This window comes from Emys orbicularis, chromosome 8 (genome assembly GCF_028017835.1).
Source record: "Emys orbicularis isolate rEmyOrb1 chromosome 8, rEmyOrb1.hap1, whole genome shotgun sequence".
Taxonomy (NCBI): domain Eukaryota; kingdom Metazoa; phylum Chordata; order Testudines; family Emydidae; genus Emys; species Emys orbicularis.
In genome coordinates, this window is record NC_088690.1 from 98,616,849 (window position 1) to 98,633,731 (window position 16,883).

Genomic DNA, 16,883 nt, shown 5'->3' on the forward strand with positions numbered 1-16,883 from the left:
GCGTCCCCGGTTTAAAACATTCCCGCGAAAACAGTAAGAAAGAGAACCTTGTTCAGTAACAAAACGGAACAGATTTTATTTGTTGGGAAGGTGGGGAAGGGGGTATGTAACTTGGAAGGATAGTCAACAGTAACTGGGTAAAGAAACGGGGGCAGGTTCAGTATCTGTGTCCACAAAGTGAACAGTCACTGGAGACCCTGCTCAGTCAGGAACCTGGCTTTCAAAGCCTCCCTGATGCACAGCGCGTCCCGCTGGGATCTTCTAATCGCCCGGCTGTCTGGCTGGACGTAATCAGAAGCCAGGCTATTTGCCTCAAGCTCCCACCCCGCCATAAAGGTCTCCCCCTTGCTCTCACACAAATTGTGGAGCACACAGCAAGCAGCTATCACAATGGGGATATTGGTCTCGCTGAGATCACAGCGAGTGAGTAGGCTTCTCCATCTCCCCTTGAGACGGCCAAAAGCACACTCCACCACCATTCTGCACTTGCTGAGCCGGTAGTTGAATAGTTCTTTCCCTGAGTCCAGTGCGCCAGTGTAGGGCTTCATGAGCCAGGGCATTAGCGGGTATGCAGGGTCCCCGAGGATGACTGTAGGCATCTCCACATCCCCAACAGTTACTTTGTGGTCCGGGAAGTAAAGACCTTCCTGCAGCCGTCTATACAGACCAGAGTTCCTGAACACCCTAGCGTCATGAACCTTGCCAGGCCATCCAACGTAGATATTGGTAAAACGTCCCCGATGGTCCACCAGTGCTTGCAGCACCATGGAAAAGTACCCCTTTCTGTTGATGTACTGGCTGGCCTGTTGGTCCGGTGCCAGGATAGGGATGTGAGTCCCATCTATAGCCCCACCGCAGTTTGGGAATCCCATCTCGGCAAAGCCATCTCTGATGAGCTCCACGTTTCCCAGGGTCACTACCTTAGATAGCAGTAGCTTGACGATTGCCCTGGCTACTTGCATAACAGCAACCCCCACGGTAGACTTGCCCACACCAAAGTGGTTAGCGACGGACCGGTAGCTGTCTGGCGTTGCGAGCTTCCAGAGGGCTATGGCCACTCGCTTCTGGACAGTCAGGGCTGCCCGCATCCGGGTGTCCTTTCGCTTCAGGGCAGGGGACAGCAACTCACACAGTTCGAGGAAAGTCCCCTTCCGCATGCGAAAGTTGCGCAGCCACTGGGATTCATCCCAGACCTGCAGCACTATGTGGTCCCACCATTCTGTGCTTGTTTCACGGGCCCAGAATCGCCGTTCAACAGTATCAACAAGACCCAGTGACAGCGAGATGTCCTGGGCGCTGGGTCTCATGTTCTCAGAGAGGTCGGAGCTAGTGTCCGACTTCATGCCGTCACGGTGGTGCCGTAGCCTCCTCTCATGATTGATCTGCAGCTGCCTCTGGTACAGGTGGAGGAGAAGCTGCGAGGCGTTGAGAACTGCCACAACTGCAGCGATGGTCGCAGCGGGATCCATGCTCGCACTGCTGTGGCGTCCGCGCTGTCAGTAATCAGAAAAGCGCGCGAACTGATTTCCCACCGGCGCTTTCAGGGAGGGAGGGAGGGAGGGCGTGAGTGACGGACGGATGACGACAGGCGCCCAAAAGCACCCTCGACACATTTTTTTACCCAGAAGGCATTTGGGGCTCGACCCAGAATTCCAATGGGCAGCGGGGACTGCGGGAACTGTGGGATAGCTGCCCACAGTGCACCGCTTCCAATGTCGACGCTTGCCCCGTTAGTGTGGACTCACAAAGTCTCACAAAGTCGAATTACTGTCCTTAGTGTGGACACACACGTTCGACTTAGTAATATCGATTCCACATAGTCGAATTAACTAAAATCGAAGTACTCTCGTAGTGTAGACAAGGCCTAAGTGTGTAACTGTTGGCTTACAATTCATATTTTGAAATTCTTGATTGCAGAATAGAAAACTTGCATGTATTTTAAGAGTATATAAAAGACACAGCACCCCTAATATGGTCCCCCAAGTTGCACTTGAAGTAGAACTGAATGAAATGTGTATATGGACTTTTTGCAAATATTCACTTCAAAAGAAATTTCTGTTTGATTGTGTTCATGACCCTTCTGTATTTGAATTCTAGGAATGTTCAAGCTTACATGTGTTATTAGTGTACATAGTTGCAAAATGTGAATTTTAGCTTGACTGTTCAAAATCAAATGTTTAACAGTATATTTGATTGTAAAATCTGCAGTTTGTGTTCATTACTTACTTACATCTTTCAATCAGGGAATAAAAACAATATCAATGTAACTAAGCAGTACAGTGCACATGTTTTCAAATAACAAATATTTTCAACAACGTGTGCAAACAAAGAGTCACTTGACATTCACAAATCTTGAATGACTAATAAATTTGAATTTCACAACCCATGTACAATTTGTGAACAGAAAAAGGTTAATTTAATCAAATTAGTTCTTTATTGCACTTTATTTTCTTAGCCCCAGTTGTAAATCAGTCCTGTTCTGAACACTTAGGCCCCTGATCCTGCAAAGACTTGCACGTACTTAAATATATGCAATGGAATTATTCAGTGTGTACACTTAAGCACATCTGTAAGTCTTACACTGTAACACATGAAGATGTTTATTTTGTTTTTCATGTATGTAGATCAACAAATCTGAGAAGCCGGACAAGCCTGAGAGCTGTGATAATGTCAAGGTTGTCGTCCGATGCCGACCTTTCAATGAAAGAGAGAAAGTAATGTGCTACAAGATGGCAGTTAATGTTGATGAAATGAGGGGAACCATTACTGTTCATAAAACAGACTCTTCCAATGAACCTCCAAAGACATTTACATTTGATACAGTTTTTGGACCAGAGAGTAAACAGCTTGATGTCTATAACTTAACTGCGAGACCAATTATTGACTCTGTTCTGGAAGGATACAATGGTAAGTCCCTTATTGTCCTAAAAATTAAGGATCCCTTATGCTGTCAGAATTCCATCTGATTTTAGTAGGAGTTTATCTGAAGAAAGACTACTGGTACTAGCACCATATTATTCATATAGTTAACTGTAACCTCGTTTTACTTAAAATAGAATGTCCAATAAGGGTATTCACAATTCTGAGTTCCCTGTTGCCAGTGGTTGTGCTTTTATAATTGGTAACAGATAATTATCAGTTACATTGTGAGCATCAGGTATTGGCAAGGTTAGTGGGCCAAACTTCTCAACTACTTTCTATTTGTAAAGGATTTGCATTTTATTTATCTTTAACCTACCCGGATTCTTGAGTGCTTTTCTTCTTGTAAAATATCAGTTGCCCTGCATGTGTCAGCAACTCTGCAGTAACAACTTGGCATGTATGTATAATGGAAGAAAAATGTTATAAATAATAGTAAGTTGCAAAGATTTTAAAGATCTAGGTGAAATACTTAATTTGTATTGGGGTAAATGTAGATGTAAAATATAGGAGGTTCCCTGAAGTTTAAATGCTAAAGCAAAAGCTTTGTTAAGGCTGTGTGTAAAGTGTATCCAGATATTAGAACAGAATTAATTATCTGTTTTTGGCCAGGGTTTTTTTGTAGTTGCAACAAAGCATAAACCTGACTTAGGAGCCAAACTTATTTTTGCAGTACTTGGGTCCATGATTCTGGTAAGTCTTTCTGATACAAGTGAAGGAGGAAGTTCCATGCCTCACAGATTGGTGATGTAATCCAAATTGTAACAGAGTCTGAAAATCTGTATCCTGGTTTGTGCTATGCCCATATGTGGCCTATGCTGAATCAATCTGAGGCTACTACAACTGTGGTTGAGAGAATGCTGATACCCACCTATGGGGAGTGGCCCTGAGGCAGGCTGACACCACTTTATAGCCAGTTACTCTTTTAAAAAGAAACTTATGTTTCTGCCTTATGCTTGTCTTAACAGGTTTGTACATATTCTGGAACATGAGCTATGCTTGTCTAGTTAATTACTCTTCTTTGCCTTTGTACAAGACAAAGATTGAAATATTCTACTTTTTAAATTGAAAGGAAATGAGTAAATGTGCCTGAACGAAGAGTCATGCATTCTACATTTGCATATTTGTTCTCCCTGTTAATAGAATACATTATTGATTGGCCTAGCTCTGATGGCTTGTGTGAGACCTATTCCTAGAGCAATTGTGCTTGATTGAAATAACACAGTCATTTGTGGGAGTTCAGCCCTGTTTGCAAAGAGTGTACAACACTTGCACAGTATACAGGCCTAGAGGAAATGTATTGGAAAAGCTGGTCAGTTCTAACTCATTGTTGCTGGTGGTTTTGGTAATGCCAAGGTAATGATTAAAAACTCCCACCTTTGGTATCACGATTCATTATATATATTTTTCTTGTACTGCAGGCACCATATTTGCATATGGACAGACTGGCACAGGCAAAACTTTTACCATGGAAGGTGTACGAGCTGTTCCTGAACTTAGAGGAATCATCCCCAATTCATTTGCCCATATATTTGGTCACATTGCAAAGGCAGAGGGGGACACAAGGTGAACTAATTTTCTTCCTTTGCATCGTCCCCATCCTTGAGACAAGCAATAGATTGAAGCACAAGCTTTCAAAGATCTTGGGTAAAATCCTGACCCCATTAAAGTCAATGGGAGTTTTGCCATTGACTTCATTGTGGGCCAGGATTTCACCTCTTGTGCTTAAGCACATCTTTGTTTATGGATCAGTAAGCTGTCAGTTTATATTAGTACTCTGCATATTTTCTTTGTACACTGAGATCAAAACAGTTACATTTAACAAATATTTCAGTTTACAAATGTCATTTTTAATCTTAGATTTTTGGTTCGAGTGTCTTACTTGGAAATTTACAATGAAGAAGTGCGTGACCTGCTTGGAAAAGACCAGACACAGAGGCTAGAGGTGAGGATGGAGTGTTTTGAATTACTGACATTTTGCATTTTAAAGGAACAAATTGTCTCTTCAAGAAGAACTGAGTATTAAAAGAACAGACAGACCTTGGAGGGGAAGAAAAGTTTTCCTTAGCATCAAAGGTGACCTTTTGCCACTATCAATATTTTGCCTTTTTCCTTCTCACTTAACCTTTAGTCTAATAATGTAACATTATTTCCCTCACACTCTGGACTAATTCCCCTTAGGAGAATCTGGGGAAGAATAGCTGAAAATATTCAAAATAGGATACAAAAACATATTCTATTCAGCACCTGTATTGCTGTCAAATGAACTCAGTGGCTGAAGCGCCTTTGTCCTTTACACTGGTGCTTTTCCTAGGATTCCTTCAGGGAACTTCTCCTACTTTTATGGCAAGCTTTCTCACAATCTTATGATCGTCCCAAAGACTTTTGGGAGCTCCCTGATAGACTGTAAAATGCGCAGTGAGTTATGAACCTGTTATAAGAGCAACAGTTTGCGGGGTGGTATATTTACTCTCTGGTTCTAGACCAGTGGTTTTCAACCTTTTTTTCATTTGCAGCCCCTAAAAAATTTCGAATGGAGGTGTGGACACCTTTGGAAATCTTAGACAGTCTTCGGATCCCAAGGGGTCCAGCAACCATGGTTTGAAAACCACTGTTCTGTGGTAACGACAACCTTTCGCAGCCCCCTTCGATATAGTCTGTGGACCCCCGGGTACTAAACCATGGCTCTTTAGCTGACTTTGTAACAACTCTTCCCAGGGCTAGAGGAAAAGATGTGGACATCTGTACAGAATAGGAGTGTGGCATGTGGGGTGCACTCTTCAGATATTGTAGCAATGCTTTGAAACCTTTGTCTGTTTGAAGTACTTCTCTTGAGAGAAGAAAAAAGAGATGGACAAGCCAGCTTTTTATTTGTTAAATACATCAGAAATACACCAGAAATTCCTGAACCCCTCTTTACGATCTCTCTGGAGATTTGAGGCTTCCTCCTGATTGGTGTTCCCTCCATTTTATTTGCCTTGGCAGAAGGGTCAGTAAAGGCTACAACACTCTTGATCCATAGGCTTGTATGGTTCTGATAAGTCCTGAAACTATGCTTCTAGTAATAGAAGTACACTAGTGCATTATGTTATGATAACTGGTATATGCGAATACTACAGAGAACAACTTCCAAAAATAATCTCTGTGCATCTCCTGGAAGTGCTCAAGCAAATCTGTTTCTTGTTTAGGTTAAAGAGAGACCTGATGTGGGAGTTTATATTAAAGATCTTTCAGCTTATGTTGTAAACAATGCAGATGATATGGACAGAATCATGACACTAGGCCACAAAAACCGTAAGTAGAACTCATTATTCGGGTTTTAAACTCTTGTCCAGAGCACAGTTTAGTGTAGCACTATGCCTTGCCATGTAGACAGCTGACTTTGAGACCTGAGTGCAATCTTCAGCAATAGCACTCTCAGCTGAGCAGAGAGGGGTGTCTCCTTGCTAAGTCCTGTGATTCAGGAGCAGCCAACGAAGGTAGGACAGACCCTATACAGCAGCTTTTCTTGGCTGGAAGGTTTGTTTCAATGTGGAGTCTTGATGGTGCTATAGTTGAGGGTGTGAGAGTGGGGCTTGAAAGTGCTGTAACTGAGGTGGTGAGAATACAGCAAAGCAAAAGAGGGAACCACTGGGGCTCCTAGTTGGTCTTGAACTTGCCCATTCGTTCTCCTTTTCTTCCTCTCACCTTTGCCAAGGTGAACAAGCATTAGACCAGTGTTGTGCTCTGTAGTGTTGTAAACTGGTGATGTGATTGCATGTTTTCTTGGAGCAACAAACAGTTCATTTCAACATCTAGGACACTTTCTGAATGAAGTATTATAGGTTAATATACAAATCAAGCAAGAGTTAATGACTGTCACTGCCACTACATTGAAAACTGCAATATTTTTACTACTCTTAAAATACAACTCAATCAGCAAGGATTAATGGTCTGACCCTATTGGGTACTGAGCATCATCTGTCTTAGATTTGCAGTCTTTGCTGAGTCAGTTGTATTTTCCAAAGTAGATGAATGGGTGTGAGGCTGCCTAGTGCCTTTTGGGATTGGGCCTTGAAAGGCATATGCAGGGATACAACTAGAAGCAAAACCTCTGCTTGTCTTTCAAATGATTGCATGTCCAGACTGAAGATGAATGCTGCAATTTCAAGCGCCAGAAAACAATCCTTCAGCACAGGGTCGGAGGGGGAGATGAATCACATTTATTAGCAGCATCAGAAACCCTGCAAAATGTTGGGTGTTATAGCTGAGATAATTACTCCACACTAATTATTAAGTAGTAAAAGTAGTAGTAGTAACATTTTCAGAAGTTAAACAACAAATGTATTCAACTGTTTTAAGTAAGATTACAATCTCTGTAAATTATAACTGTTTTGTGGCATCTTTGTTTTCAGAGTAGGGGCTGTTTTACCATACAGTTCATTGTTAATTCTGATGTTTTTGCGTCTCTTAACTAAAGGTTCTGTTGGTGCCACTAATATGAATGAGCACAGCTCCCGTTCCCATGCGATCTTCACTATTACCATTGAGTGCAGCGAGAAGGGTGTTGATGGAAACATGCATGTTCGTATGGGCAAGCTGCACCTTGTAGATCTAGCTGTAAGTAGTAACATACAGATCTAACAAAATGCTAGTTGTGGATGGTTACTGATTGTTATGCTGGACCCTTAACAAGACAGGTGAAAGGCACTGCCCCTCCTTCAAAGAGCCTACAACGTAAGGCCCAGATCCAGTAAGAGTTTCTGTGGGGACAGACTGCTGTGAAACCCCACTTAAATCAATGCAATTCTGCCTGAATGCAAAGGTCAGCCTATGTGAAATAAATTGCAGGATTGGGGACTTCCTTAGACATGCATAATTTTCCCAGTGGAGGGGATGGCCGAGGGAGGACAAGGGTACAATAATCAGATTTTTGAGGTTACTCAAGTGTGTTATGTGCATCTAGATGGTTCCATTACATTCATTCTTGTGAAAGTGTGATTGTTTATAAGTTACTAGATGTTTCTTTTCCCTCATATCCATTGACTGGGGGAAGCAGGAGATCATATTTAAAAACTTACCATTGGGGTGTTATGCAGTGTTGTGTATTAGCTACAGTTTGCTTTTCTAAAATAAATTTTTGTATATGAGAATGGTACGTTCCATTTTTCCAGCTATGTCGTTTTACTGTGCACTGTTCAGTGCTACCATGAGTCTGAAGATTCTATTAAGATCTGCTTGACCCTGTTCTTTCATCCTCTAAATGCCTGTGTATTCCTTTTGCCAGGGGTCAGAAAGGCAGACAAAAACTGGAGCCACTGGGCAACGACTAAAGGAAGCCACAAAAATTAACCTTTCGCTTTCCACTCTTGGGAATGTTATTTCTGCACTGGTGGATGGCAAGAGTACTCATGTGCCCTATCGTAACTCTAAATTGACTCGACTTCTTCAGGATTCCCTGGGGGGCAACTCAAAAACCATGATGGTAAGAATGGGATACACCAAAGTTCAATGTCCCAGTAACCTGGTTTATATCTTTAAGGTGGAATTGAAGTAAAATTCTCATGGGAATAGTCTGACATTGGTATTTATCTCTTTTATTTCAGGACTGTGCTCTTTCATCGATGCATAGAAATGTAGGGCAGGAAGGGATCTTGAGAGGTCATTTAGTCCAACCCCTATGCTGAGACAGGACAAAGAACCTAGAGCATCCCTGATACGTGTTTGGGCAACCTGTTCTTAAAATCCTCCAATGATGGTGCTTCAACAAGCTCCCTTGGAAGCCTGCTCTGGTGCTTACTATTCTTATAGTTAGAAAGTTTTCCGTAATATCTAATCTAAATCTCCCTTGCTGCAGGTTTAGCCCATTACTTCTTGTTCTACTTTTAGTGGACATGGAGAATGATTGCTTACCATCCTCTTCATAACAGCCCTTCACATATTTGAGACTTCTTTCGCGCTCCCTCCACCCCTGTTTTTTTTCTCAAGACTAAACATGCCCAGTTTTAACTTTTCCTCATAGGTAGGGCCCTACCAAATTCATGGTCCATTTTGGTCAATTTCACGGTCATAGGATTTTAAAAATTACAAATTTCATGATTTCAGCTATTTAAATCTGAAATTTTAGGGTGTTGAGAGGGTAGGTGTCCTGACCCAAAAAGGAGTTGGGGGGGAGGGGAGGGTTGCAAGGTTACTGTAGGGGGGGTTGCAGTACTGCTACCCTGACTTCTGTGCCACTGCTGGCAGCGGCGCTGCCTTCAGAGCTGGGCAACTGGCGAGAGGCAGCTGCTGGCTAGGAGCCTAGTTCTGAAAGCAGAGCCACTGCCAGCAGTGCAGAATTAAGGATGGCATGGGATGGCATTGCCACCCTTACTTCTGCGCTGCTGCTGGCAGGGTTCTGCCTTCAGAACTGGGTGCCCGGCCAACAGCCGCCGCTCTCCGGCTGCCCAGCTCTGAAGGCAGCGCAGAAGTAAAGATTTCAATACTGCGACCTCTCCCTAAAATAACCTTGTGACCCTCCCTCAACTCCCTTTCGGGTCAGGACCTCCAATTTGAGAAATGCTGGTCTCCTAAGTTCCCACTAAGCCACACAGCAGCCTATTAAACGCTGCACAGGTGCTCAGGGTTGCGGCAGGGAGAGATGCCTCGGACCCAGCCCCGGACCTGTTGCGGCCAGGGCAGAAGTGCCTGTCCCGCTGCCCTAACCCCAGAGCTGCCGTGGGGAGAGGTGTCTCTCCCCTCGAGCCCAGGTGCTGCTGTGGCAAGAGAGGGCTGGGGGGGAGTCCTCTCTCCCTGCTGTAGCCCCAGGGCAGCCTGCACCCCAAATCCCTCATCACTGGCCCCACCCCAGAGCCCGCACCCCCAGCCAGAGCCCTCACCTCCCCCCCTCGTACCGCAACCCTCTGTCCCAGCCCTGAGCCCATCATTCCCTGCCCCAGTCCTGAGCCCGCACTCTGAGACCCCTCCCACACTCCGAACTTTTCGGCCCCACCCCCGCCACATTAATTTTGTTATATGCACCAATATGGAGGTGATGTGTCACACATCACCTCCATATTCATGTACATAAAATTCATTCCTCCTATGCGTGGGAAAAATTAGAGGGAACGCTGCTGGTCTCCCCCATGAAATCTGTATAGTATAGGGTAAAAGCACACAAAAGACCAGATTTCACGGTCCATGACGCATTTTTCATGGCTGTGAATTTGGTAGGGCCCTACTCATAGGTCAGGTTTTCTAAATCTTTTGTCATTTTCTGTACCTCTTCTCTGGAATTTCTCCAATTTGGCACATCTTTCTGAAAATGTGGCACCCAAACTGGATCCAGTATTCCAGCTGAGGCCTCATCAGTGCCTCATAAAGCTGTACAATTACCTCCTGTGTGTCTCATATACAACAATCCTGTTAACATACTCTCATCCTGTACAGCTTTTAGCTTTACCTTTATCTGAATATAAAATTATCACTTCATGGACATAGGAGGCTATAGACCAGCACAAGAGTACCCAGACATATAGGGTCAAATGGAAGCTGTGCTTGTGCATCCCAAGGCAGGGCTTAGTTCATGCTCTGGAGGCAGCAAAAAAGTACAGTTTTCAGGCAGAAAACTACAGTAAGGGATTTGCAGAACAGGGCGTGGGTCTGCTTTTACATTTCCTGGTCTTGCAATTACTTGTATTTGTGTCATTCAAGCTTTTACATGCTGCTAAATCCCATATACACAAGTAACTCCTTTTTTTGTATGTAACAGTGTGCAAATATTGGTCCGGCAGACTATAATTATGATGAGACTATCAGCACACTAAGATATGCCAACCGTGCCAAAAACATCAAGAATAAGGCCAGAATTAATGAAGATCCCAAGGATGCCTTGCTCCGTCAGTTTCAAAAAGAAATTGAAGAACTTAAAAAAAAGCTGGAGGAAGGTAACTTCCCTTGTTCCTAATAATGTTCTCTGTACCTTTAGGTTATTCTGTTCCTGTATGACACGTCTCCTTTTAAAAGACTTACCATGGTATGCTTTTCAGGAGTTTTGTAATAACATCTGAAGTTCCCATGCTTTTTAAATATGAGTTTTAGTTATATTAGTCTCAAGTAAAGAAAAGAAACCCAAAGATCACCCATAAATAGAAATAGATGGCATGCATGTAATTCTATGCTGAATGCAAGTTAGAGCTTTTCTTCAGTTAAGTATTGGATTTGTCCACTAGATGGTATTTAGAGCTAACATAAGATAGCAGACTTCATCATTTCTTTTCTCTTCGGTTTAGGTTTGGATGTGACCTATATATAATTGAAATGTACTAATTTTAAAAGTCTCATTCATGTTATGTTAATGACAAATAGGTGTCAGGCTGGGGACAAGTGCAAATTGGGGTTTTAAAAAGCATAATGACAAAGGGTTAAATCTTCTCCTTCTAGCCGAAAAAAGTGCGTGGGAAGGAAACAAGTGCCTCTGAAACTCTCAAACTGAACTTGTGGAGGTGCCTTTTAAGTCTCTTTATAAAGAATAAGGGTGTAAAGCTACAAAACCATATGGTTCCACAGGCTCTGTGAGCAACTGAACCCTGCACATCCCACAAATGAGAATCAGCCTCTTTCTAGGTGGGGTCCTTGGCTGCATATAGCTCTGCTCCCTCAGGCTATGATTCCATTGGTTTATACGGCCACATGAGTATCCTACCGACTGTGGATAAGGGAGAAGGCACAGAGAAGGAGATTTCCACTTGGAAATCTTTTCAATCCGAGAGAGACATGGAAAGTACAGCAGTGTTCCCACCCCCTGTTCTTAACTCATTATTTCAATCCCTGTTGAGTCCCTTTGCTAATTTTGGGCCCCGCACTGCAGAATAAATGCCTTGCAAATGGAAGTCTGATTAAAGCGTACAGCTGAGAAACTGACACTGAAACTCATGGATGTAAGGATGCAGCAGTGCTACTCTTCTGAACTTTAAAATGTAATTAAGTGCAAGAGTTCTGACAGACTTTGTTTTCAAATTCAAGTTGAATAATTAAAAACACAAAAGCATACTGTGATTACAGCAGAGAGCCATCTTTTCAGAAAACAATTGAGACACTCTGGACATTTAAAAAAAAAACATTTATATGCCATAATGCTTAAAGTGTAAATATTTATTCCTAATGAACACAGTAGCTGTTAGAGAGCTTATTCTTTCACTCTCCCACTTCCCTGGTCCTTCTCGCATGAACAGAGAGCAACAATACCAGAAGTCCGAAGGTGCAAACAATTCGATGTTTATTGGGGTGAACTTCCAGCAAGCTTAAATCCAAGTTCCTTTTTCCTTATTTTCGAATCCCAACTTACTTCCTGTTTGCTCCTAATTTATATAGTAATATTCATAGCTATACCTTAACCAATCATTCTACTAAAATTTACCTAACCAATCCTAACATAGTGTAACATGATTAGCTAACCAATTAGATCTCACCACCTTAATTCGTTTACACCCTGCAAAATTAATTATACAGCAGACAGAAACAATCACAGAACCAGACAGAGACCATGCAAATAAACATACAAAACAATACAGAAGTGAGGATTTCACAACTACAGCTATAAAGACATAAGGGTTTCCCAGCTGTGTCTATTAATAAGTGAGTTCTTACCAGACAGAAAACTATCAAACTAAATTTCCTTTTACATCTTCTAGGCTTTTCCCTTTCTCTGGAGGTGATAGATCGGACCACCTTCCTAACAGCCCCGGATTGCCTTATTTCAGTATGACTAAACAGTGCCTCAGACTGTCACAGTGAGAGAAGGCCCTTATACAGATTTTCTTTTATACCTCTATAACTAGCTAAGTAATAAACATATACCTAAATTCTTAAAGTATAGGCCTTTACAGACAGGCTTGAATATCTATATCCTAACAGTAGCCATTTTTCTCTGTATTTCAAATTTCATCTAAAGTGTTTAGAAGTAAATTAATACCTCGTTGAAGAATCATAGCGTAATAATGCTTAGCACTTGTGCTTTACAAACACTGCAATATTAGACTCCAATCGCAAACTTTCTGAAATACATAATTACAGGTAGAATTTTGGTATGTCAGCGTATTTTGGAACTGGACTCTCAGCCTTACTGAGATTGCTGGTTTCATATTTATCTGTTTTTATACACTGAAAAAGAAACATGTACCTATTACATAAGTAAACAAATGGAAAAACCCAGATCACCCCCAAATCTGCATTGCCTGTACAGGCATTTAGTCCCTACTGCCAAGACACTGTTCAGATAAAATTGGAGGTTGATAAAATGCTGCTGTTACAATTAATTATGTGATTAATAAGATAATGCCTTGGAAACATATATTTGTGTTTTAGGGGAAGAGATATCTGGCTCTGATATCAGTGGTTCTGAAGATGAAGATGAAGAAGAAGATGGGGAGCTTGGAGAGGATGGGGAAAAGCGTAAAAAACGAAGGGGTAAGGTGTCAGCATGCTCCAATTCTCTCTTCCTTTGTCGTCGAGAAGTATCCAGAAATATCTTTGCATAAAGGAATCAGTTTGCAACTTTGCATAAGTATGAACTTAACTGAGACTGTAGTAAAGTTGTAGTGGCCGCTGCAATTATCATGCCTCCTGTAGAAACTAAGCCATTTGAAGCAGTCAATCTAGCTAGACTGCTATACCTTTATATAGCATCTGCTTCCACTTGGGTAGTTTTGCTTGTAGTAACTTTCTCTTACGTGGTGGTTCCCTGATTACAGCAGGGTGGCCGCGTATGGTTTGTTACTGTGTGCATGTCTATGAGATTGATAGCAAACACACACAACAGAACTGCCTCTGGGATATGGAGTTGTGGGGAGGGAGTAGGGTTGCCAATTTTGCTTGGACGTATCCTGAAGGTTTCATCGCGTGACATAATCTTTAATTAAAGATTAATCTTTGAATCCTGGAGACTCCAGGACAATCCTGGAGGGTTGGCAATCCTAGGAGGGAGAGTCCAACAATCTGCCGCAGGGAGACAGATCAGTTTCTAAAAAAAACCCAGGAAACTTAGTGGCCTTGTCTAATAAAAGCCTGCTGTGTATTTGGAAGAGATGAAGGAACTTCCATTGACTTCTCTTTGCTGGGAGAAGAGACTGTAGGCCTGGGCTCTAATATTACAAGCTAAATTCATCCTGTTTGTTAAACTATTTTAGTGCTCAGACTTCTTTCCTGTCCGAAGAGTAGAATGCGTTTAAACAGAATTCCAGACTTAACGCTGGAAGGAATCTGTTACATTTAACTTCACTCTCATTGGTGTCACAAATTGTCTGTTTTCTTCAGAGGGGCCCCAAGCTCAAATGCCAGTTTTAACTAACCTTTTTATGTTAAAGGTTTACACAGATGTAAAAAGTGCATCTTGCCACAGTGAACTCCCAGAACTCTGTCCAGAGCCTAAATTCTGCAGCTTTCTCTACAATCTGTTTCATTGTTGATGTTTAATGAGGCCTCGGTCACATTATTGATTATCAGTATTGCAACATAATTATATTAAATCTACAATATGATGTCTGGTTTAAACAAGTCCTTTCAAGCTTATGTGGGATTGTTTTTGATGGGTAATGTTCATGTTATAGCTGTTCGTCGTGTTCAATCAAATTGCTGCTAGTGCTGTGAGCATGGTTACCTGGTGTGTTTTTAAAAATCCACAAATTGCCTTTCTGTTTTGTTCACATGTTTTCAATTGGTTGGATGATATTATATTTACATGTACTCTACTTGATGTTCATAGTGGATTGTTAGCCCACAAGGGCAAAAAGTAGAATTGTTATAATTGGTCTTCACCCCCAGATATATTTCTGTAATTGTACTGAAGTTCTGCTCTCAAGTTAACTGGTGCAAATCCAGAAGGTTATCTGAGTTCAGAATTTAGCTCAAAGTGAAGTAATATGCCCTTCATTGCTAAGCATTATAAATCTTCAGCATATGCCAGTTCAGAGGATTGTATGGTGCTGAGAATCTCCTGTCAATTAAGATTAATTGATTCTAGAAATTCATTGCATATAGCATTGTTTAATAGGTCTATAGCCTAGCACTTTTCTCTTGTGCTAGGGTCATTTCTTGTGGCAAAAAAGCTGACCACCACTACTTATGTTGGTGCTTTAAACTAGTAGATTCAAGTGTTCTCTTGTGATTTGGTTACCTTAGTGAACTGAGCAACAGGCTTCTTTTTAGTAACTGCCCCTTTGCAGGCAGGTATTATGACCCTTTATAGGACAAATCCTGTTTGGATTCACGTATCTGATAACATAATGAATGGTGCATAATTTTCATAGTCTGTAGAATTAAAGTGAAAATAGGCATGTGGGTCACTTTCCATTTTGAGCAATTACAACAAATAAAATAACTAGGCATATTGGGTTTCATACTAGACATGGTCAGGATGGATTTTTGCTGAAATATGGTTGTTCTGTAGCATACATTTTAGAGTATGAAATGGTGGCTCTACAGGACTGAATCTAAGAGGGATCCAAGCAAATGCTTCCAAACATAAGTATTACTTTGCCTTTTCAAACCAATTTGCTGGTTCTTCTGGGTTTCTTTGGATTTCTTTCCTTTGGAACTAATTTTTAGCTGCGTGTTTCTTCATGTTCTTGTTTCTTCTTTCCTGGGTTTTCCGTGGGTCTTACTTCTTTGTTTTCCAGGCAGTAGCAGCAGCAGTAGTTCAGACTCCACATGCTCTGTCATAGAGAAACCTCTGGATAAGTCCTTCACTAGTGAGTGGGAGCTCTTAAGTCATTTAACAAAGCTTTGGCCTTTCCATAACCTGTGCACTCCATTTTGTAAATGCCACACTGCTCCCTGCCACTTTTTTATTTAAGAGAAAAATGTGGATTTATAAATTGGCTAAAGCATGCTATTCTTTTGCTGCTTCCAAGCTTTAAACAATTGTTCAACGTGCAACTTAGCTTAATGTTTGAGACGATGTAAGGCAAGTTAGTGCTTTGTTCGAGCTAACTGTAAAGAGGGGGAAATAGGATGGAAAATCCAATTCCAGTTTTTGTTTCATTGGCTTCCTTCTCTATTAAGACATTGACAGAGAACAAATCAGTGGAACAATCAAAATCCTACTTTAGATTTATAATCTGGAAAGGGGGCTAGATAGTATTTGATTAATTCACAGTCCTTTGATCTGAAGAGATCTGGATTCAGATCTTTAAGGGTGGCAAGTAAAAGTGACTTGTCTATTGTGGAAAGATATCCATGTCTCTATAAATCATCATTTGCTTGGGCATCATTGTCATTCTTTGTTCAGAGAAGGGGCCAATGGTCTGGATGAAGAAACTGTTAGCTTAGTTGCCCCTGGCTCTAGGCAGGGCTTTTGGTCCCCTTATAAACACTAGAATTAATTAATTAGTGATGGCTGTTTTACTCAAAATACTCTTTAAAAGCCCTAATTCCAGGTTGGTGGAACTTTCTAATACTAGTTTGTAGCTTACTTCTGCAAGCCTGAGTCACACTTTTCCCCTTTCTTAGGCAGAGAGAGGCTGATAGTTCAAGGTGTTGATATCTAGTTAAATCTAAAAGGGAGAGCTCCTTAGTTTCTAAACTGTTCATTTATTGGTGATATTAACATTTTTCCACCAATAGTAAAATACAAAATCCCATTTACTTGTCACAGTCAAGAAGGCTTGAAATGTACAAACCCTCTAGTGGTTTACATTATTGGAGGCATTGAAGTGCATTTGCTTTTCCAAACTTGCTTTTAACCAGAATATTTGGATGTGGGCAATTCACTTAATGGCAAGTTGTCCACTGAAATACTTACTTGTGGACCACTCCACCTCCTATCAGTAGGTGAAGAGACTCCGATTTACTATGGTGGAAGTTGGCTCAGGCCATCAGTGGTAGAATGAACACTACTTGTTCTACAGTCAAAATAGTAGTTGTCCTCATATGTTGTCGATCTTTTGCATGTTGTCTTCCTTCTGCATTATCCTTATTTATTTTATTTATTTATTTATTTATTTTTCCTG

The 16,883-nt window shown here is 41.6% G+C and overlaps 1 protein-coding gene across 1 annotated transcript in view; it reads left to right on the top strand.

The window, feature by feature from the left end:
- The first annotated feature begins 2,618 nt into the window (after nt 1–2,618).
- The window catches only part of KIF3A (kinesin family member 3A), a 28,885-nt gene continuing 14,620 nt past the window's right edge, over nt 2,619–16,883 (top strand). The window contains 9 exon segments of the mRNA XM_065409091.1: nt 2,619–2,907; nt 4,341–4,485; nt 4,780–4,864; nt 6,108–6,213; nt 7,379–7,518; nt 8,186–8,383; nt 10,649–10,823; nt 13,243–13,344; nt 15,552–15,623. Of these exon segments, the coding sequence (XP_065265163.1) occupies nt 2,619–2,907; nt 4,341–4,485; nt 4,780–4,864; nt 6,108–6,213; nt 7,379–7,518; nt 8,186–8,383; nt 10,649–10,823; nt 13,243–13,344; nt 15,552–15,623 (1,312 nt within the window).